At 39.7% G+C, this 24,505-nt stretch overlaps 1 protein-coding gene across 3 annotated transcripts in view; it reads left to right on the top strand.

Annotated features, from left to right (window-relative positions):
- Positions 1 to 13,884, top strand: part of TBC1D32 (TBC1 domain family member 32) — a 552,992-nt gene extending 539,108 nt beyond the window's left edge. For all 3 annotated transcript variants that reach the window (XM_040350328.1, XM_040350326.1, XM_040350327.1), the window contains exon 34: positions 12,966 to 13,884. In XM_040350328.1, coding sequence (XP_040206262.1) covers positions 12,966 to 13,079 — 114 coding nt within the window. In that variant the 3' untranslated portion in view covers positions 13,080 to 13,884. The remainder of the gene's footprint in view (positions 1 to 12,965) is intronic.
- Positions 13,885 to 24,505: the final 10,621 nt, after the last annotated feature.

The raw sequence follows: 24,505 nt of genomic DNA, 5'->3' as shown, positions 1-24,505 counted from the left end.
TTCACACAGGGGGGGGGTCAGGATCTGGGGGTCCCCTTTGTTAAAGGGGTCTTCCAGATTCTGATAAACCTCCCGCCCGCATACCCCCACAACCACCGGGCAAGGGTTGTGGGGATGAGACCCTTGTCCCCATCAACATGGGGACATCCTCCCCATGTTGAGGGCATGTGGCCTGGTGCGGTTCAGGAGAGAGGGGGGGCCGCACTCTGTCCCCCCCTCTTTTCTGCGGCCGGCCAGGTCAACGTGCTCGGATAAGGGTCTGGTGTGGATTTTTAGGGGGACTCCACGCCATTTTTTTTTCAATTTGGGGTGGAGTTCCCCTTAAAATCCACACCAGACCTGAAGGGTCTGGAATGGATATTTGCCGGGAACCGCACGTCTTTTTTTTTTTTGGTTTTTACGGCGGGGTTCCCCTTAATATCCATTCCAGACCTGAAGGGCCTGGTAATTTAATTTGGGGGAACCCCTACACATTTTTTTGTTTGTTTTATGAATGAATCCCTTTAGAATTGTCAGAGCCGACAATTCATTATAGCCGCGTGTGAATTTTTAAATGACTTTTTTCCTTCTGAATGTCATTTTGTGCAAATGCGCTATTTCACATGCTGACATTACACCCCCCCTAGGTACGAAATTTAAAGGAATATTTCACTTTTATTGTTTCACTTTAAGAATTATTAATTTCACTGCTCCCGAAAAAACGGCCGTTTTAAAAAATAAAAAAAGCATTGATACATGTTCCCTGGGGCAGGACTGAGGTACCCAAACACTTTTTTAGGACAAAACTTGCAGATTAGCCTTTAAAATGAACACTTTTGATTTCTCCCATAGACTTCTATAGGGAGTTCGGCGCGGCTTTACATATTAGTTTCAATGCGCCGGCTGCTACGCTGGTTCATGCGCCGAATTAAGCCTCCACCCGGAGTACTAATTAAGGCATGAACCAGCGCAGCGCACAGAGCATAGTAAATCAGGCCCATTGTCTATGACAGATCTGACATTTATATGAACCACCATTTGGCTTGAAATTGTACATTTCTTCAAATTGCTTTTATATAAATCTGTCCGGTGGACGAATGTGTACATACAGTTTTATACAAACATTTGGAGAGGTAAAAAGTTAGTTAAATACATATTGAATCATTTACTTGTATGTTTTCTATTAATTTAAGGATTAAAGGCATCTTGTGCTTTGCCAAAGCAGGACAGAGCAACAGACTCTCTTTAATTTTTTGCCTCGATTTTGTTATCCCCTATTTAATCTCCCTCTGCTATGTTTGCCTTGCAGATTGAGGTGAAGTACTCAGTACTTCCAAATATGAGGGAGCATGTGACTAGAGATGAGCTTTATGTTCGGGTCGAACAATTTGGGGTGTTCGCGGCAAATTCGAAAAGCCGCGGAAAAAACCCTTTAAAAGTATATGGGAGAAATTTAAAGTGCTAACTTTAAAGGTTAATATGCAAGTTATTGTCATAAAAAGTGTTTGGGGACCTGGGTCCTGTCCCAGGGGACATGTATCAATGCAATTGTCAGGTCCCGACAATACAGATAAGTAATTGAAAGTCATTGAAAAAAAATGTGTTGGTGTCCCCCCAAATTTCATTACCAGGCCCTTTAGGTCTGGTATGGATATTAAGGGGAACCCTGCTCCAAATAAAAAAAAAATGGGGTGGGGTTTCCCCAAAAATCCATACCAGACCCTTCAGGTCTGGTATGGATTTTAAGGGGAACTCCGTGCCAAAATAAAAAAACTGGTGTGGGTTTCCCCCCAAAAAAAACATACTTATCCGAGCGCGCAACCTGGCAGGCCGTAGAAAAAGAGGGGAGGACGAGAGAGTGCCCCTTCCTCCTGAAATGTACCAGGCCACATGCCCTCAACATGGGGAGGATGTCCCCATGTTGATGGGGACAAGGGCCTCATCCCCACAACCCTTGCCCGGTGGTTATGGTGGTCTGCAGGTGGGGGGCTTATCGGAATCTGGAAGCCCCCTTTAACAAAGGGGACCTCCATATCCCGGCCCCCCCCATTTCACAAAAAAAGTGTCAAAATGTTAAAAACGACAGGAGACAGTTTGGGACAAGTCCTTAAAAGTTACAAAAAAAAAAAAAAATTCCAGCAATGTCATCCATTCGTAATCTCCAGGGATGTAATCCATTCTCGATCTACATCAATGATCTCCAGCAAGGATACGACGCACACGATCCTGCCTCAGCCGGAGGCACCCGACGAATGATGCACTGCCAAACAAAAGTCCACTCGGGAATCCCACACATGGGTTTAAACGTCATTCAGACATAACTGAAAAATACAAGCCCACGTGGCTACTCTTCCACAGCACTGCTGCTATAGGTACTGGTCCCTCAAACCACCAGATCTTCCAGGCCCACGGTCTTGGATGCACACAGCTTTGGGCTTCTTAAACGCACACAGTTTGAAGTCCCATAATGCACACAGCTTTTGGCTCCTTGGACGCACACAGCTTGAAGCCCTTCAATGCACACAACTTTGAACTACTTAATGCACACAGCGTCTATCCTTACACAGAGACTCTCTCACTAGCAGCCACTGCTCCAACTCCTCCTTCCTTCCACCTTCTGCTCTTACAAAACCCTCATTATATGGGCTGTGTGCACCTGGGCACACACCCTGCTGGCTATCCTTAAGACTCGGACACAAGGTTGGAGATCCTGTCCCACCCAAGACTCTGAAGGATCTCCAAACCACAGAGCCCCATGCAGAAATAGCAATATCCGAGAAAAATTCAAATTTACGCTTTGTAGCGATGCACTCATCCGATATGCAGACTCTGGGTCAGATCCACATACATCTGCGCTGGGCGCAGCGCATTTAAGATACGCTACGCCGCTGTAACTTACTTTTAGTTGGTTTGAATCCATAACGAATCCGCGCCATAAGTTATGGCGTCGTACGGTATCTCTCGCGGCGTAAGGGTGTGGAATTCGGCGGGTAGGGGGCGTGTTTCATTTAAATGAAGCGCGTCCCCGCGCCGAACGAAGACGTACGCCTGTCGGATCTAGCCAAGATGCCGTCGTATCTTGTTTTGAGGATTCAAAACAAAGATACGAAGCGGGAATTTTGAAATTACGCCGGCGTATCAGTAGATACGGCGGCGTAATTTCTTTGTGGATCTACCCCTCTGTGTCCACTTTAACCCCATTTTCATAGGGACAGAGCCTCGCTCTGCCAAAATAAATATATATATATATATACAGTGAGGAAAATAAGTATTTGAACACCCTGCTATTTTGCAAGTTCTCCCACTTGGAAATCATGGAGGGGTCTGAAATTGTCATCGTAGGTGCATGTCCACTGTGAGAGACATAATCAAAAAAAAAAAATCCAGAAATCACAATTTATGATTTTTTAACTATTTATTTGTATGATACAGCTGCAAATAAGTATTTGAACACCTGTCTATCAGCTAGAATTCTGACCCTCAAAGACCTGTTAGTCTGCCTTTAAAATGTCCACCTCCACTCCATTTATTATCCTAAATTAGATGCACCTGTTTGAGGTCATTAGCTGCATAAAGACACCTGTCCACCCCATACAATCAGTAAGAATCCAACTACTAACATGGCCAAGACCAAAGAGCTGTCCAAAGACACTAGAGACAAAATTGTACACCTCCACAAGGCTGGAAAGGGCTACGGGGAAATTGCCAAGCAGCTTGGTGAAAAAAGGTCCACTGTTGGAGCAATCATTAGAAAATGGAAGAAGCTAAACATGACTGTCAATCTCCCTCAGACTGGGGCTCCATGCAAAATCTCACCTCGTGGGGTCTCAATGATCCTAAGAAAGGTGAGAAATCAGCCCAGGACTACACGGGAGGAGCTGGTCAATGACCTGAAAAGAGCTGGGACCACCGTTTCCAAGGTTACTGTTGGTAATACACTAAGACGTCATGGTTTGAAATCATGCATGGCACGGAAGGTTCCCCTGCTTAAACCAGCACATGTCAAGGCCCGTCTTAAGTTTGCCAATGACCATTTGGATGATCCAGAGGAGTCATGGGAGAAAGTCATGTGGTCAGATGAGACCAAAATAGAACTTTTTGGTCATAATTCCACTAACCGTGTTTGGAAGAAGAAGAATGATGAGTACCATCCCAAGAACACCATCCCTACTGTGAAGCATGGGGGTGGTAGCATCATGCTTTGGGGGTGTTTTTCTGCACATGGGACAGGGCGACTGCACTGTATTAAGGAGAGGATGACCGGGGCCATGTATTGCAAGATTTTGGGCAACAACCTCCTTCCCTCAGTTAGAGCTTTGAAGATGGGTCGAGGCTGGGTCTTCCAACATGACAATGACCCGAAGCACACAGCCAGGATAACCAAGGAGTGGCTCTGTAAGAAACACATCAAGGTTCTGGCGTGGCCTAGCCAGTCTCCAGACCTAAACCCAATAGAGAATCTTTGGAGGGAGCTCAAACTCCGTGTTTCTCAGCGACAGCCCAGAAACCTGACTGATCTAGAGAAGATCTGTGTGGAGGAGTGGGCCAAAATCCCTCCTCCAGTGTGTGCAAACCTGGTGAAAAACTACAAGAAACGTTTGACCTCTGTAATTGCAAACAAAGGCTAATGTACCAAATATTAACATTGATTTTCTCAGGTGTTCAAATACTTATTTGCAGCTGTATCATACAAATAAATAGTTAAAAAAATCATACATTGTGATTTCTGGATTTTTTTTTTTTGATTATGTCTCTCACAGTGGACATGCACCTACGATAACAATTTCAGACCCCTCCATGATTTCCAAGTGGGAGAACTTGCAAAATAGCAGGGTGTTCAAATACGTATTTTCCTCACTGTATGTATATATATATATATATATATATATATATATATATATATATATATATATATATATATATATATAATATATGTGTGTGTGTGTGTGTGTGTATATATATATATATATCTATATATATATATATATATATATATATATATATATATATATATATATACACACACACACACACATTATTAAGGTTATATCCAAGTGTATTGAATATTAGTAGATTAATAAAACTACTGTACTGTAATGCGACAAATCACATTTAAAGGTTCTTTTTTTCCTCTCTAATTTAATTAAACAACTCTTAGCTCCAATGTACTAAGAAATATAATTGAAATCTGGACTATAATATAATAAGATCATAGAATCCTTCCTAACCAGCTCTATCATTTTCCCCAACCAGTGTGCTCTCATGTGTGGCACAATAATCTCTGTTTAATTACTCCGCTTTAATCTAGGGAATTCTTTGCCAGTTACATTAACCATAAAGGCTTATTATAATTGGGTGATGTTTTCTAATTTACTGCAGCCTTTTCTTCAACTCCGCTGCTTGTCTGTATGTTTTACATAAATAATTATGGCCGCAAGTGGTCAAAGTTGTCTTTAGAAAAATCCCAAACTTTTTTTTATAAACAACCAATCCTGAAAACAAATGTACAGTAAATGAAAAATGCAAAGCAAGTTTTAGATTTCAATCTCTAGGGAGTATGATGGATTATTGTTTTTATTTAGCCTGATACCACTAAGCCTTTAAGGCTTTCATTTATCTACCTCCTATGTCTTCCTGAATATCTAATTTTAATGTGTTTTCTGGCTGTATATTGTTGTCATATTGTTTTTCATTAGATACTATTATTCAACCACATTTACTTCCCTACAGCAGCCAATCAGGTTGTATCTTTCAAATTAAGCCAAGTATCTGCTGTAGGAAATTGCCGAAATTGCTGTACTTTTTTCTTTGACACTAAAATAGTCAGAAGTAACACTTATCTTTGCCGTCTTTGTGTTGAGATATTTGTGAGCTACAGTATTAGTAAAAGTACAAAGTAAGAAGCTACAGATGTCTGTGTATACCGTTTTATAGCCCTTCATTACCAGGCCCCTTTTCAGTTTTCAGTTTTGTGATGTCTGACTGACAATTACTCAATTATGCAAATTAGTTGATATAATTTTTTGAGATGGATAGAAGTTTCTTCTGGTAATATTTATTAACCACCAAGTTTTTTGTTTGTTTTTTTACTATAAAAAGGAAAACAACTACCAACAATTTTGAACAAAAATCTGTTCCCCTTAATTTTTTGTTGAACTAAAAATGCAAAAAAATGTTGACACAATTTTTTAGAAATTGGGGAACATGCTGATACTGAGGGGTGAAACATGGAGCTTGAGAATGGTGCACTAGATGCATTAAAGGAGAAGTCCAGCTTGAGCTTTTTAGGCTGGGCTTCTCCTAAGGGTCACAGGAGTGCATTTTCTTTTGCACTCCTGTGACCCGTTTTCAGCAGAGAGTGTTCTGAAGTTCGCTCTCCGCTGACGTCACTGCCATCAATCGAGGCAGCGCATCATCCCCACTTCCCAAGTCTGGATCTGCCCGCTGCCTTGATTGATGGCAGTCTCAGAAAGCCACTGAGAAGGCCGCTCCCCCGCCCCTCCACAGCTCATCGCTCCAATGATCATGGAGAAGCAGACCAGGAGCAATGCTGACTGACAGTCAGCATCACTCTGCTTGGGGAGGAATAAGAACCAAGCCATCAGCAGTGTTCGGTGGCTTGGTTCTCAGTGCAGAGACGCCGGGCATAGCTGCAGCATCGGTCTGATGCTCCAACTGAGGTAAGTAGGATTAGCAAAAAAAAAATATATATATATACTTTTGTTTTAATGTACAGGTCATACAAAGGTAGGATAATGTGAGAAGGATTGAAATGTAAGCGCCTCACCACTGCTAAGAGGTCCAAATACAACTTTATTCTATTAAAGGTCAGGGGTACAATTCAAGAAATAGCCAAGGCATTTCAGGGGTCTAAGTGCCCCTTCATCAAGGTGGCTGGCAGCAAAGTGAATAAACCAGTAGTGAACTGGACTTACACTGGTATTTATTCCAGTGTGAATTGAAAGTACAGGCCTAACCAGCAGCTTGTTTGGCAGAAACCAACTCACACTAATTTGATTAACAGCATTTTAGTTTTAGTACAATTATATTGCTTAAAACTATGTGAGAAAACTAAAACACCCTTTCCACTTGCCTACTGTGCCCTTTTACCCTCTTCCTGCTCAGGCCAATTTTCAGCTTTCAGCACTGTCACTTTGAATGATAATTACTCGGTCATGCTATTCTGTACCCATAAGAAATGTTTTGAATGTTTTTCACACAAATAGAGCTATATTTTGGTGGTGTTTAAACACAGCTGGGGTTTTTAGTCTTTTGTATAAGTGTGTTATTTCCGCGCTATGGAAAAGTGTATTTGGCTGCGGCCTCCCCTCTGAGTCCCTGAGCCCAGAGCTACTGTATTTGTAAAGACATTTATGGGGTGTGTGTCGCTGCCTGCCAGTTAGTGTTGTAAGTGAAAAAAATTAAATAAAAGTATTTTGTGCAATAAATGTGGTATAAATCCCTATGTGCTGCTTCTCGTCAACTGTGAGGACACCGTTAAGTGTAGAAAGTTGTGCCCTTAGTACATCCACCCTGCACTGGATGAACTATTTATTAAAGTGATACAGGGTATGCTATGAGGTGCTATCTACAGTATAGTAAACAAACCTTCTTGATTGAGACCAAAGGGTCTGTCTTCCAAGTGAATCCTATAATGTGAGTGATAGTGGTCACTACTAAACTGCAGTCAATAGTGATACCTCCAATCAATAAATTGATATATAAAAGCTGTCTCATAATTCCGTGAAAATCCATGAATTATAAAAGTTAGATCGACTGTACCCCTAAACATCAAGTGTATAAATACAAAAATGATATATATACCCAATTCACAAATATATATATATATATATATATATATATATATATATATATATATATATATATATATATATATGTATATATTAATATTAGCCCTCAGTCCACAGATAGGCACTGCGTGTCACTGCTGTTGGACCGCAGCTATGACTAAGCACTAGTTTCAGTGCGAAACGCGTCAGCAGTCAGGTTATATTTTGCTGTGACTTGTAGTGCTGTCCTTCTTTTAATAAAAGGCTACAATTTGTTCAGAGTGAGTATCTTTGGTTGCTGGTATGCACTTATTGCAGATCAGGGTGACTTTTGTGCTCCCCTTTTAGTTCCCCACTCACCAGATCCAGTCACCCCTGCAGGGGAAATAAGCAAAAGGTGAGTGTCTTTTCTTCTCTCTGCCCGGCTGCTTCAGCTCCGTTCAGTCACTCACCATCCCAAATCGCCGCCCAGATATGATGGATCGGCTTTCTGGTATAAACGCCCTGTCTCCTGATGTCTGATATCCTCACAACCCAAATAAAAAAATAACTGCCATAGTGTAACTCCGATTGGATTTATTAAAAAGACTGCATATTAAAAAGCGAACTGATCGCATTAAAGTTTAAATGAAAAAAAAGCAAAAAAAGCTATTTCTTTTTTTTTTAAAGCCCTAAGGCTGAATTACACACAATGTCCACAGTGTGTGATGAGCAGCGGGTCAGCGTGCGTTCCACCGCTCTGCTCCCCGTAACCGGAAGTGACATGCTAGCGTGTGTGATGACTGTAACTGACGAGTTTTGTCATGTGACTTCTGAGAGGAATCATTAGTATCAGTGGTTACTTAAACTGGGGTAACAGGAAATTTTCTGCTGGTCCTGTACCACTGGTTCTGCTGAGTGATATGGGTGCTGAACTGTGGCAGGCACTGTTGGGGCAACAAATAAATTTGACTACATGCTGGGAGTCCTTGTGCATGGCCCTATGAGCTCAGATTTGACAATGCACTTAAATATAAGCAGTGAAGTATGGGTGATTATTTTCTAGGGCAATAGTAGACCAAGGTTGAATTGTTTTGACTCGCTGCTGTTGCTTCATCCTGAAATAAAGTTGAAGAAAGGGATATCTGCACAGTTTTTTCCAATGCAGTTATGCATACCTTAATTAAACACATAGGACTGCTGTTGAGTTTCCAGATCAGGAAGTGAAGGGAAATATCCTGATTTCTCACCCTTCCCTACTCCTTCCAAAAAAAAGTTTTTGCTATACATAAACAAACTTTAATGCTTCTTTAGTTTAGAAACATTTTAAATCGTATTCAGTGTTTCATTTTCAATAAAATCAGTTTAGGTATTATGAATTATGTTAATTTATTATATAATTCTGCATATAATTTAGCAAGGACTTTAGTAAAGTTTTACGTAAAAAAAAAACTGAACCTTTTTATAAACCAGTAAACACTGTGAAGGTGATTATGTTCATTCTTTTCTGAAAAGTTGAACTTGTTATTTTTTTAGACATCAGTTTAAGATGTACATAATTTCATAGATTTGCCTGAATATCTGTTAAAGCTGGATTTTGAACTTGTACTTACAGCCAATCCATGGATTCCGAGGTAGGGAGGTAGAAGTCTTTGATGTAAAGCCAAAAGCTGTGTGTTCTGTGCAAAATCAATCCTATTTCAATCCATGAGATGTTTTCAGGCAAATGCCTTCTTACATCTCTTTCTAGAGGCATAAAAAGAACACAACTACTATGAACTTTTTCCCCCTAATGCTCTCATTTTAATACTTTTTACGTCTTAAAACTAGATGTTCCAGTTCTTCTTTTACATACTGGTGATTATCAATTATGACACTGTCAATTATAAAAAATATGGTGTTGGCTAAATATACTTTAAAGAAAATTTACAATTTTACAGTATTTTTTATATACAGTATTTAAAAGGAATAGGATTTATATAAAATGTTTGTTGTGATAACCTTATTTCTATGTATAGATTATTTTATCTATTATAAAAGCTAAATTTGCTTATTACATATGTAGGCTATAGTCTACCAAGCTACGTTTATAAACATCCTGATTGATTTTTTTTGCCAGTTATTGGCTTCCAAGTAAAGTGGTCCTGGCAGTTTTAGAGCCCCCCCCCTGTTCACTGTTAAAGGAATGTTCCTAATGTTATGCCCCCTCCACTTTCCGGCAATGCCAACAGTAAAATGTTAAGAGGGGAAGACGCTCAGGGTAAGTGCACTGGTTGATCGCCTCTGTAACTAAAGAACCCAGAATTGATGAGGATTTTGGCACCCCTGAGTTCAGAGCTGTCAATCCCTGGCTACTAAAATCAAAAAAGTAATACAAAAAATCAAAAGTAACCCCATCACCCCATACATACCCAAATGTAAATGTGCCCATAGAGCGCACACACAAGTAAGGTATCAATGTGAATGTTCAGAGTGAGAACAGTAATTCTAAAGCCAAAAGTCATGGTTAATTCTAAACAAATAATCTGTAACAGCTCACCTATGGACAGTTTTGAGTACCATAGTTTTTTTACAACCTGTCTCATGCACATTTAAGATTTGGCATGCTTGGTATCTATTTACTCAAGGCAACCCTATATTTTAGATGCTACATTGTATTATTCAACTGGCATTGAACATATGGTTGAGGGGGATAAAGCATTAAAAAATAAACATTTTATTGCGAAGTAATTTTTTTTTTTTTTTGCCCTGACTTATATTTTAAGCACAGACAGGGAGATTCCAGTAAGCCACATAGAGCTCTCTCTGGTGGCTAATCTACAGATACCTATAATACAATAACCGTAAAAATAGAAGAGTGAGAATGTCATAATTTAAAAATGTTATATAAAAATAACTGCAATAACAACTAAAATATATGTTCACTCAAAATACACTAAAATTTCATTTTTTTCCATTTCCAGCATTACCCTTGAACACCATGCTCACCTTTTCACTACATGTTGAGCTTATGCAGGATCCAAGCCAAGAAAGCTCTAATTATGGCATGGGAGCTGTTTTTTTCTCAGTTATTCGGCCCAGTTATGAACTGCAAAGTAGCAGTTGTCAGAGGAGCTAGGATTTAAATTTGTGAATGCAGATCTGGTAGTTAAAGTTGTTTTCAAAGAACAGAAAGAAAACTTAAACTTACATGCCATCTGCATAGTTTGTATTTGACAGGTTTGCATGGTTTACCAGAGTGCCCTAGATTCCTGCCACAGAGAGGAAAGAACACAGTACAAAAAACTGTTTCTTTTTATAGGTTACCTAAACTCTGTCACATACAAAACCCAGGCGCCCCTTACTTGCCACAGAAAAAATACAGTAAGCACTGTTTAATTGTGTTTGCAGGTTATTTAAATACAGCCTCTTATGCCTCGTACACACGATCGGAATTTTCTGTGGAAAAAGTCAGACAGACTTTTTTCATCCGATATTCCGACCGTGTGTATGCCCCATCTGACTTTTTCAGTCGGAAATTCCAACGGAGTTAGAAAGAAAATATGTTCTCTTTTTTTCCGCCAGAAAAAAATTCTATCGTAAATTACGTTTGTCTGTATGGAACTCCGAAGGAGAAAAAAACATGCATGCTCAGAAACAATTCGACGCATGCTCGGAAGCATTGAACTTAATTTTTCTAGGCTTGTCGTAGTGTTATACGTCAACGCGTTTTTGACGGTCGAAATTTTGTGTGTCCGTGTGTATGCAAGACAGCTTGAACGGAATTCCGTCGGAAAAAAATGTCTGAGTTTATTCAGAGACTTCGATCGTGTGTACAGGGCATAAGTGTCCCCTGCATTATTTATCAAGCAGGTGGTCTAATACACATTTTGTTAAATTGTCCCAAAAGGTTACAACAACCTACTGATAACATAATTTTGTTGAGTCAGGAGGCATTTGAAGCCTTTCACGCCTCCCATTCAAGTCTATGGTAATGCTTTGCAAACGCTCTGACAGGCAGTTGCGGTGCTGTTGCAGGGCGTTAAAGGGGTTGTAAAGGTAAATGTTTTTTTACCTTAATGCATCCTATGCATTAAGGTGAAAAAACATCCAACGGTACCCCCCCCCCCCCTGAACCCCCCGTTTTACTTACCTCACCCCTCGAAAGTCCCGCGCGTGCCCCTGTGATCTTCTTCGGTTCCCAGTCTGGCCGTTGATTGGCTGGGCTGGACGGATTGATAGCAGCGCAGCCATTGACTGGCGCTGCTGTCAATCACATCCGATGACGCCGGGGGGCGGGGGCAGAGTGATACAGTCGGCGGCTATGCTCGCCGCTGTATTACGGGAGCGCGCCAGCAAAAGCTTTTCATGAAGGTGGAAAGCTCTTGCAAGGAGGAAACGAGACAGCCGCCGAGGGACCCCAGAAGACAGGGTTCGGGGACACTCTGTGCAAAACGAGCTGCACAGTGGAGGTAAGTATAACATGTTTGTTATTTTCCCCCAATTTTTTTTTAACTTTAGTGTTCCTTTAAGATTAGCTTATTAAATGTAGTGGAATAGCCATTTGCGGAGCAGTTTTAACACACGTTAACGCTCAACAATAGCTTCAAAACTGCCCATAGGGCGTTTGGGGGAGCATTTTTAACTCATTAACGCTTGTAAAACGCCAGTCTAATGCCCATACTGAGGCTAATTAAAGCAAGTCTAACACCCATACTAATGCTATAGGAGCGATTGTTAAAAATTTGAAATGTTGTCAAGTGTGAACAAGCCCTTATAATAATACTACATCTCTTAGCAGAAATAATAATATATCACATCACTTAATAGCCCTATTGTATTACTACATCCCTCAACAACAACATTATCATATTACATCCCTAATTAGAATTATTAAAATACTACATCCATCAGCAAAACTATTATTATACTCATTCATTTTAAAATATTACATCCAGTTGTAGCACTAGTATAATATTACCTTTAATACATGAGACCAGTATTGCTAAATGTGTGAATCCTTGAGTGGATATTATTTGAATTAATGAGCATATACATTTAGTATTATAATCTTTTTTTTAATAATATAAATATTAATATACAGTAACCACATCAATCAATCAGTCATCTCTCAGTATAAGTGTAGATGCACACTTATTTGCTACTCTGCCTTTAAATATACTCTTATTCATTATGATATAGATTCAGTGGTGGATTAATATTACTTTTTCTTAATAGGAAGAAGCCATTCGTGGATTCCAAGTTGGGGATTATCTGGAATATATGGAAAGCTTGGAACAGAAGTACAGGTCTGTGGTACTTAAAGAAATGAGAAACTTTGCACTTGATTGAAACATGAAGACTAAGAAGACCACATATGGAAAACAGTGTTTGTGTGAAGCGTCTTTCTAAAATAATAAAATAAGAACATTTGCATATACCTACATTTATGTTAAAAGCAATCAAGCTAAGTATGTGACATGATTATTATTAATATCTAGAAGGAAAAAAAATGTTTTTCTCTGCAAAAACAACTTCTAGATTAAACACAATAAACTTAAATGGCACATACTGTAGGTGATCAACTGAGTAATTCCTATGTTATCAGCAGGAATATTAAAAATATTTTGTAGTATTTTTGTACAGTATTGATTTGATAATATTTTTTAATACATACTAAATAAAATGAATGAAAACAATTGTATGTGTTATTTCTACATGATGGGAAAGTTATCACATTAAAAAGCATGTTCGCTCTGATGACACATTATTCATGTATCTAAGTTGGTGTGCTGATTGTACATATAAGGCTGCTTGTGTCTCAACACAACATCATGATATTAATAACAAAGGGCTGTATTATCCCGCACTACCAGTGCTAATACTTAGAAATATGTGAAAACAGTCGAGTAGGTGACTGCAGGCAACCTTATTGTGTTCCTGCAATGTGAATCATTATATAAACCAAATAATTGTTGCTGTGCCTGTACCCTTAAAGTTCATAATAGTGATCATAAATAATAATACTCCATTATTTGTGTAAATCTGTAGTGAAATAAAATCATTCAAACATAATCATTTTTACACGCTTAATATGTGATCATCTGTAAACAAACTGAATATATCCAGTGCAAGCAAATAAAAAATTGACATGAAAGTGTGGTGATTTCAAGTGTCCTCATTCTCAGTCCAAACATAAGTTGCAAATTGTATGGTACAAAATAACAATTTGTCACATGTGCGCCAGTGCGCCGGTGACTTCCACCATTTTAAAAATGCTGCACTCACCTCCACCTTTGACATGCTGTCCCAGGTCAACTCACACCTTACCCTACTTTGGGGCACTAGACTGGGGCTCCTTTGCTTTCCTTCTCCTTCACCTATGAATTCTCTGGGCTCTGGATCATTTCCTCAAAATGGTATGTGTGGCCCTTTAAGACCGCGCTACCTCCACTCTGGACGGGACTCGCATACCAAGGAATATCCTCATAGTGCAATAGTGTTAAACAAATTATTTTTCAAGTATTTAAACACTTACATTTAGGTACACAAACTCTTTGTAACCGTATCATAGCGGGGCTCAGAGGCTCCTGCGTCACTTCTGGTATTGGCGGTGTCACCTGGCTCTACTGAACATGTGTCGTCTCGGTCACGTCCCTTCCTCGGGGGCATGGGGCCAGGCAACCATACAGGGATTTTATGCTGGTGAAGATTAAGCTGCCATGGAAACATATAAACAACATTCCGGTCACATGTGTGCTGCAAATCCTATTACAAACAGATAATAGAGCCTCCTCATCCACTCATACTATTTTGAAATCACTCATGTATCTGTAGCGCAGTCTTAAAGGGCCAAACATCCCATTTTGAGGAAACGATTCAGAGCTAAGGGAATTTATACGAGAAGGAGGAGGAACGCAAAGTCTAGTGCTCCAAAGTAGGGGAAAGCGCAAGTTGACCTAGGAGAGCAGGTCAAAGAGTGAGCGCAACATTTGTAAAGTGGTGGAAGCCAACGAAGCACTGGTGCACGTGTGACAAATTGTTTGCCGTCCCCGCCCCCCAAAAAATATTATTAGCATTATTAAATTATTAAAAGTATTATTGTTTATGATCACCATTATGCACTTTAAGGGTACAGGTGCAGCGACAATTATTTGGTTTATATAACATCACGATATTGGCCAACATTTGCCTCTGAATCGTGGCATGGTTTGATTATGGGCATATTCTACAATCTTGCTTTGATTTGAGTAATTTGATATTAAGTTGGGCTCACTGGCATTGGATAAAGTAACCTTGATCCACATAAAGGTATTGTTACTGGTCATCGATTGGTACAGTAAGGATATAAATGTACATTCCGGTTTACGCATGAAACTTTAAGCTTAAACTTCATGCTGATGCTTATGGATGATTATGCATTTATGTAGCCTTCATACTTAAAGCGGAGTTCCACCCAAAAATTAAACTTCCGCTTTTTGGAATCCTCCTCCCCCCTCCGGTGTCACATTTGACACATTTCGGGGTAGGGGGATCAGATACCTGTGTAAACCAGGTATTTGCTCCCACTTCCAAGCATAGAACACTGTGGTGACCTATGCCACGTCCGGCACCTACTCTGTCCCCACACTGTTTTCTGGGAGACACACAAATCCCAGAACCAGAAGACAGCAGGGATCAGTGGGATCGCGTATGCGCAGTATGGACCCAGGAAGTGAAGCCGCAAGGCTTCACTTCCTAATTCCCTCACCGAAGATGGCGGCAGCACCCGAGAGCTGAGGGACCGATCGGCTTCAGGTGAGGACATTGCGGGCGCCCAGGACAGGTAAGTGTCCTAATATTAAAAGTCAGCAGCTGCAGTATTTGTAGCTGCTGACTTTTTTTTATTTATTTTCGGCGGAACTCTGCTTTAAGAGCAAATCCATGTTATTTACCTAATATAATTCTATTCTGTTTCTATCTCTAAGTGCACTATTGGCTTGCTTGTAATCTCTTTAAACACTGGTGCTGGGTGATGTTTGATATGTGTTCAGTCATTTGTTGATGTTGAATTGAAACCACCTACAAAGCCTTGAACAGATTTTGACATACAGTACAAGGGTTCAAAGAGCACTCTTTGTGCTTTAATGCATATGTCAAAGAGAGTTTGACTAATATGCATTCACGTGAGCACTAAGTGATACCCAAGTTATAGAACTAACTTTTTACATGTGTAACCGAAGATACTACCTCCTGGCATAGCATATGCAACCTTGTGCGGTCAACTTAGGATAACCGCTTTTATTACTAGTGAGATTCAATATCTGCAGGCATCTATGATTCATATTTAGAGACATGCAGAAGTTGTAGTATACCTAATTATTAGCAATTAGTTATAGTTTAGGAATAGCACTGTAGCAGACTTTGTTATGAAATATTTTGACATTTCCGTATCACAGGGCCCTGCAGGCAAGAACAAAAATAATTTTTGATCATGTGTTTATGGAAATTTGCTTTTCTAGTTTGAAACAATAAAATCAAATATACTTTTTCTTTGTTGTTGCATCTTAGATGTTGGGGGCAGTTAAATCTTAGGTCTATTCAATTTACTCCCATATCGTCTCTTAATAAGACAAAAATTCATATGTGTAGAAATCTGAAAATAGGTTAGAGATTACTGTAAGCAAGTGGAGATTTGTTTAGCACAAAGCCAGTTTATTATTGGAATGCCTTCTATATGCATGGTGCTCAAGCTTTTGGCTCAACCAAGATGGCCAGTGGTTGTTGTAGAGGATCTATGTAGTAGCAGCACTTGACTCATACTTTTGTTTCTGCAGCAGCCTGGCATGAATCATTAGACTCTAGGAAAGGCTAAATGGTAAGTATTTTCAAAAGAAGCCTTGGAGTATATGGTTAGCAGGGCCGTCTTTAAGGCAGGGCAAAAGGAGCAGCTGCCCTGGGCCTTGTCATTGTTGTGGGACCCAAAGCATCTGCCTCATACTTGCCAGCTATCCTAGTTTAAATTCCCTTATCCCTTGGAGTTTTAGTCCTGTGCTGTGTCCCGATATCTCAGTGTAAAGTGCTGCTACTAATGCTGCCCAGCTCTGCCCTACTGTTGTGTAGAGATGACTCACCTGCAGACCCTGTGTTTACATGTAAATAAATGTCATTCATATGCAAATAATGTTATCATTCATATGTAAATAGCAGAGTCCGGCAGCATTGATATGTAAATAAAGGTGGCATTCATATGTATATTATGCCCCTCTGCAGTGAGGAGATGATGTGCTGTAACCTCTAGCAACCAATCAGTGAGCAGTATTACTGTACAGTAATCTCTAGCAACCGATCAACAAGCAGAAATCATGTGCTGTGACCTCTACCAACTAATCAGTGAGCCGTAATGTGTGCTGTAACATCTAGCAACCGGTCAGTAAGTGGTAATGATATGCTGTAACCTCTGGCAACCAATTGCAATCACTGCCTGATCTGATACAGTAAACTGATTTTAAGTCTAGCTGATATTTATTGTATGTCTCAGAGCATGTGGAAAGCGAAATTGCATGGGTGGGAGGGGGCCCAAGAATTTTTTTGCCCAGGGTCCAATCAATATTAAAGACGGCCCTGATGGTTAGGATGAGGGTTAGCAGGAGAATAAAGGTTAGGGGTTGCTTTTTGCTCTAAGAGTCCTGAGCCAAAAACAAATTGCTTTCTAACATGAGAGTGATTGTTGGGTAATTGCAACACTCTCTGGTTATATAATAATAATTAGTCAGGTTGAAAAAAGACACAAGTCCATCCAGTTCAACCATAAAAAAATAAAAAAAATTATAAAATAAAAAAAATCGTACAATACCATATACCCAATTCTATATCCACAGTTGATCCAGAGGAAGGCAAAAAAAAAAAAAAAACAGCAGAGCATGATCCAATTTGCTACAGCAGGGAAAAAATTCCTTCCTCATCCCCCGAGAGGCAATGTTAGTACTCAGTTATATTATGTACATTTAGGAAAGTGTCCAGGCCTTTCTTAAAGTAATCTACTGAGCTGGCCAGAACCACCTCTGGAGAGAGTCTATTCCACATTTTCACAGCTCTTACTGTGAAGAAACCTTTCCGTATTTGGAGATGAAATCTCTTTTCCTCTAGGCGTTGACCGTATAGTGAATAACTCAACATTCAAAGTTCACTATATGGACCCCTTATATATTTGTACATGTTGATCATATCCCCCCTTATTCTCCTCTTCTCATGAGTGAATAAATTCAGTTCCTCTAATCTTTCCTCATAGCTGAGCTCCTCCATGCCTCTTATCAGTTTGGTTGCCTTCTCTGCACTTTCTCCAGTTCCCTGATATCCTTTTTGAGAACTAGTGCCCAAAACTGAACTGCATATTCCAGATGAGGTCTTACTAATGATTTGTACAGGGGCAAAATGATATCTCTCTCTCTGGAGTCCATACCTCTCTTAATACAAGAAAGGACTTTGCTCGCTTTGGAAACCGCAGCTTGGCATTGCATGCCATTATTGAGCTTATGATCTACCAAAACCCCCAGATCCTTCTCCACTACGGATCCCCCCCAGTTGTACTCCCCCTAGTATGTATGATGCATGCATATTCTTAGCCCCCAAGTGCATAACTTTACATGTATCTACATTAAACCTCATCTGCCACATAGTCGCTCAATTAGACAGAGCATTGAGGTTGGCTTGTAAATTGGCGACATCCTGCAAGGACGTTATTCCACTGCATAGCTTGGTGTCATCTGCAAAGACAGAAATGTTACTTTTGATCCCAGACCCTATATTATTTATAAAGATAATAAAAAGTCAGGGTCCCAGCACTGAACCTTGGGGTACACCACTGATGACCTTCGATCATTCAGAGTAAGAATCATTAACCACTACTCTCTGAATTCTGTCTTTTAGACAGTTTTCTATCCATTTACAAACTGATATATCCAATCCTGTAGACTTTACCTTACACATGAGCCGTGTGTGCTTTGCAAAATCCAAGTATACCACGTCCACCGCCACGCCTCTGTCCAAGGTTTTGCTTACCTCTTCATAAAAAGATATCAGGTTTGTCTGAAAACTTCTGTCTTTCATGAATCCATGCTGTCTGTTGCCTAAATAGTTTTTTTTCCAGCAAGAACTCCTCTATGTGGGCTTTTATTAATCTCTCCAGTATCTTCCCGACTATAGAAGTTAAACTAACAGGTCTATAGTTACTTGGTAAAGACGTTGTTCCCTTTTTAAATATAGGCACCACATTGGCTCTGCGCCAATCCAGTGGTACTATTCCTGTCTTTAATGAGTCCCTAAATATTAGATACAGTGGCTTTGAAATTACAGAGCTCAATTCTTTTAGGATCCGTGGGTGGATGCCATCTGAACCAGGTGCTTTATCAATCTTTATTCTGTCTAAATATCGCTGGACCATATCACTTTTGAGCCATTGGTATTTCTAGGAAAAGGGAATTCTTGTTGAGGTGAAACTGGTCTTTAGACTAGGCTTGCAGTAAAGTATTCTCTACCATTGTTCAACATGCACAGAATATGTAATCCGCCCTGAAATTGATTAAAGGTTTCATTACTAAAGCTAAATTAAAACTTTTGTTCTTGCATATTAGAAACCAGCAGTAATTAAAATTTTCCTTGTGATTAAGTAGCTTTACTTGAGCATAACTTTCTGGTCTGGCAGCACAGCATACTCAGTTTAATTAAATTGTCACTTACAAACCAGTGGCTATCAACATCTCTGATTATTTCACCTGCTTCCAGCCTTTTTGTGCTGGACTGCACATTGTACATGATAACTAATATTTCAGTTCTGAAGCTTAACGATAAGAACACAATACATGAAGTAATCACTTTTTTTTTTTGCTTTAGCTATTACTTGCTAATCTTGCAGTGCCCAAGAATGCGCAAAATGCAGACTAGGCTGTTCTTGCTGCTGTTGTTGACTAAGGGGTTGTATTCAAGTAAAAGTGTATTAAACTAAGGAGGTCGTTTTAATGTAAAAGTGGAAAAGCACTGGATCATGGAAATATTAGAACTTCTTGAGGAATAATGTTGCATAAGTCAGCACAGTTTACACCTTTTAACTTTTTTTTTCATTTTGGGAAGATTTTTTTTTTATAACCGAGTAAAACTGTGAGGCATTATTTGTTGACATAAACATGTGTAGTTGCTTTATACAACGTTTTTTCCTTATTATGATTATTAAAATATTGCAATTGGTTTTCAGTCAGGTAAATATGAAACATTTTATATTAATATTTAGCATTCTCCTTTTGACCTAGGACTTGGAACATTGGGCTCCTTTTCACATTATTCAGCCTTTTTAATTGCATTTGTTGTTTAGAGACCTCAGTAGCACAAGCTATAGTTTACACGCACAGATGTTTATTTGCACAATCAAACATTTAATTTCCCCATACCATAACGACATCACGGAGCTGGTGGATGTTAACCACTTAAGACCCGGACCTTTAGGCAGCTAAAGGACCCGGCCAGTTTTTGCGATTCGGCACTGCGTCGCTTTAACTGACAATTGCGCGGTCGTGCGACGTGGCTCCCAAACAAAATTGGCGTCCTTTTTTCCCACAAATAGAGCTTTCTTTTGGTGGTATTTGATCACCTTTGCGGCTTTTATTTTTTTGCGCTATAAACAAAAATATTGCGACAATTTTGAAAAAAAATCAATATTTTTTACTTTTTGCTATAATAAATATCCCCCAAAAATATATAACATTTATTTTTTTCCTCAGTTTAGGCCGATATGTATTCTTCTACCTATTTTTGGTAAAAAAAAAACGCAATAAGCGTTTATCGGTTTTTATAGCATTTACAAATAAGGGGATCGTTTTATTGCATTTCTATAAATAAAATGTTACTACTAATGGCGGGCGATCAGCAATTTTTTTCGTGACTGCGACATTATGGCGGACACTTCGGAAAATGTTGACACATTTTTCGGACCATTGTCATTTTCACAGCAAAAAACTGTGAAAATGACAATTGCAGTTTGGGAGTTAACCACAAGGGGGCGCTGAAGGGGTTATGTGTGACCTCATGTCTGTTTCTAACTGTAGGGGGGTGTGGCTGTAGGTGTGACATCATCGATTGTGTTTCCCTATAAAAGGGAACACACGATCGATCACGGCGCCACAGTGAAGAACGGGGAAGCTGTGTTTACACACAGCTCTCCCCGTTCTTCAGCTCTGGGTACCGATCGCGGGACTCTAGCGGTGATCAGGTCTCACGGTCACAAAGCTTCGAACCGGGTCGCGGGCGCACGCCGCCCGCGCTCTCCCGCGACCCACGGCTGGGCACTTAAAGAGGAAGTACCTGTACGTGCTTGTGCCCAGCCGTGCCATTCTGCCAACGTAAATGTGCAGGAGGCGGTCCTTAAGTGGTTAAAGACCTTGCGCTCCTCCACCTTCTGTTTGAGGATTCCCCACAGATGTTCAATAGGGTTTAGGTCTGGAGACATGCTTGGCCAGTCCATCACTTATACCCTCAGCTTATTCAGCAAGGCAGTGGCTGTCTGTGCATTTAGGTGTGTTTAGGCTTGTTATCATGTTGGAATACTGCCCTGTGGCCCAGTCTCCAAAGGGAGGGGATCATGCTCTGCTTCAGCATGTCACAGTACATGTTGGCATTCATGTTCCCTCAATGAACTGTAACTCCTCAGTGGCGGCAGCACTCATGCAGCCCCAGACCATGACACTTTCACCACCATGCTTCACTGTAGGCAAGACAAACTTGTCTTTGTACTCCTCACCTGTTAGCCACCACACGCTTGACACCATCTGAACCAAATAAGTTTATCTTGGTCTAATCATTTAACAGGATATGGTTCCAGTATTCCATGTATTTAGTCTTCAGCAAACTGTTTACAGGCTTTCTTGTGCATCATCTTTAGAAGAGGCTTCCATCTGGGATGACAGTCATGCAGACCAATTTGATGCAGTGTGCGGCGTATGGTCTGAGCGCTGACAGGCTGACCCCTTCAACCTCTGCAGCAATGCTGGCAGCACTCATACATCCATTTCCCAAAGACAACCTCTGGATATGATGCTGAGCACGTGCACTCAACTTCTTTGGTCAACCATGGCGAGGCATGTTCTGAGTGGAACCTATTCTGTTAAACTGCTGTATGGTCTTTGACACCATGCTGCAGCTCAGTTTCAGGGTCTTGGCATTCTCATAGCCAAGGCCATCTTTATGTGGAGCAACAATTATTTTTTTTCAGGTCCTCAGAGAGTTCTTTGCCATGATGTGCCATGTTAAATTTCCAGTGACCAGTATAAGAGAGTGAGAGAGATAACACCAAATTTAACACAGCTGCTCGCCATTCACACCTGAGACCTTGTAAAACACTAATAAGTCACATGACACTGCGGAGGGAAAATGGCTAATTGGGCCCAATTTGGACATTTTCGCTTAGGGGCGTACTCACTTTTGTTGCCAGCAGTTTAGACATTAATGGCTATGTGTTGAGTTATTTTGAGATGACAGCAATTTTACACTGTTATACAAGCTGTACACTCGCTACTTTACATTGTAGCAAAGTGTCATATATTCAGTGTTATAACATGAAAAGATATAATAAAACATTTACAAAAATGTGAGGGGTGTACTCACTTTTGTGAGACACTGTATATTTGTGTTCTATTGATAATGTGTTGTAGATTAAGTAATAATAAAATGTGTGAGCATGTGTATCTATATATTAATGTGTGTTACTAGGAGTATAGGTAATACAAAAATGCTATAAAATGTACTGTAAGTAGCATACTAGTTAATGCATAACATTCTTAATTCATGTTCATTTGCATTAAACAGTTACCATAAACATATTTTGAAATTGTTGTGAACACTGCCTACTTATTATTTTAGAGTACTTTCTGTACAAATTTTTGCTAGTATTATCCTATCAATGTCAATAATATTTAGTAAAATCAATATTTTCTGAGATTTGATAATGGCGGTTCATTAACTTGGCTTTTATTTCTCACAAAAGACAAAACCTTGTGATAATTGTTGCAAGTGCTCAGGCTGGAAACATTTTGTATCTCTGCATATAAACACAGAGAACCCTCTGGAGCTGTCTGCTGTACAGTAGCACAGTGAAGTCAAGGAAGGAAGCCATGGAATTTTTAATAAGAGAGAGTTATAGTCTGTATTGTCAGTACATTTTCTATGTCAAGAATGTCTGAATGCATTAGTGTGACAGTATTATTTGTCAGCAACCAAACAAAACAATGTTAGAATAAATTAAAAACATCAAATGAATGACAGAATAAAAAATATCCCTTTTCTAATGCTAACTAGCTCATTAATTATACCATGTCTAAATCAGTCATTGCTGAATCTGATTATAATTCAATATACAACTTTTCATATTTCTACAAGGAATTGACTTTAATTTTTTTGGTGTGATTCACATTTTTATTGGCACTTGAGAAATTGCTTGTTTTGTTCCAAGCGGTAATTCATTCCAAGGGTCAAGTCATGCAATCATATGTTTATTTCTAGGTCCTAGTTGATGAGAGTTGGTAAAAGATAATTGGTCTTATTCAATAAAGAGTGCACATTTCTTAAGTGCATTGGCAACCAATCAGAAATGACTGGTCAGTGATTAATAACCTAAATCATTGGTAAGATTAGTGGCCTTGTTTAATAAAGAGAACATGTTTCTTAACACTTGGTTCACACTGCTATGTGGAGTGGCTCACAGCAAGGGTCCGGTGCCACTCTATTCAACTTTTCAAGGATGAATCGGGCCCAAATTTTTGGCTGGATTTGGACCTGAAACAGACCAGAAGACGCACAAGACTCTTCTGCAAACCGCTCCGCAGCCGTACCGAAGCTGCGTGAACCGGCTCCATTAAGAGACGGTCAGTCTCCTGACATGCAAATTGGATGCAAGGAAACCCTCATCCAATTCGCACTAGTGCGAACCCAGCCTAAAAGAAGTAACCCATAACCAATCATAATGAATTTTACTAAATTCTAGTAAAAGATTCATTCTGATAGTATGTTCAGTAACCTTTAGCAGACAATTAAGATGAAAGAATAACCGTACTTAGTAAGTCTTATACTTACCTGTCCCCTGAGATTTACCTCTGGGCAGCCTACTGAAAGCCAAACAGCCTCCCAACTGTCCCTCCCTTTTCCATACATCCATTCATTTATATGGAATGTTTGCCCCATAGGTGGATGACCTTTCCATATCAATTAATGAGTATTCTTCTGCACATGCATAAAAAAAACAGAGCCTAGCTTGAGTGACTTTTAGACTCTTCCACAGGTATAGATAGCAGGTATAAATACACTAAAGTACTAGATCATAAATGGTAAACCACTAAACCAATTCTACCGGTTGCATATTTTGAGTTACGGAGGAGGTATAGGACTGTAATTATTGCTCTCGCTCTACCGATCACATCGATATCTCACATGTGTGATTTGAACACCGTTTTCATATGCGGGCGCTGCTCGCTGTACGCCAGCTGGGCGGGGTGCGTTTACATTTTTTTTTCTTATTTATTTTTCCTTTTATTTTATTTTTTATTTTTACATTGTTCTTTTTTTTTTTTCACTTTTATTTCCATTACAAGGAATGTAAACATCCCAAAGCATGACAGAACCTTTTAAATATGAGATATTGGGTCAAAAAGACCTCAGATCTCATATTTACACTGCAATTAAAAAAAAAAAAAATTATTTAAGAGCTGTGGGCGGAAGTGACGTTTTGACGTTGCTTCCACCGTACAATTATGTGGAGA

The sequence above is a fragment of the Rana temporaria genome, chromosome 4, assembly GCF_905171775.1.
Source record: "Rana temporaria chromosome 4, aRanTem1.1, whole genome shotgun sequence".
Taxonomy (NCBI): Eukaryota; Metazoa; Chordata; class Amphibia; order Anura; family Ranidae; genus Rana; species Rana temporaria.
Note: the sequence above shows the minus strand (reverse complement) of the source record. Positions and strands in the feature narration are given on the sequence as shown.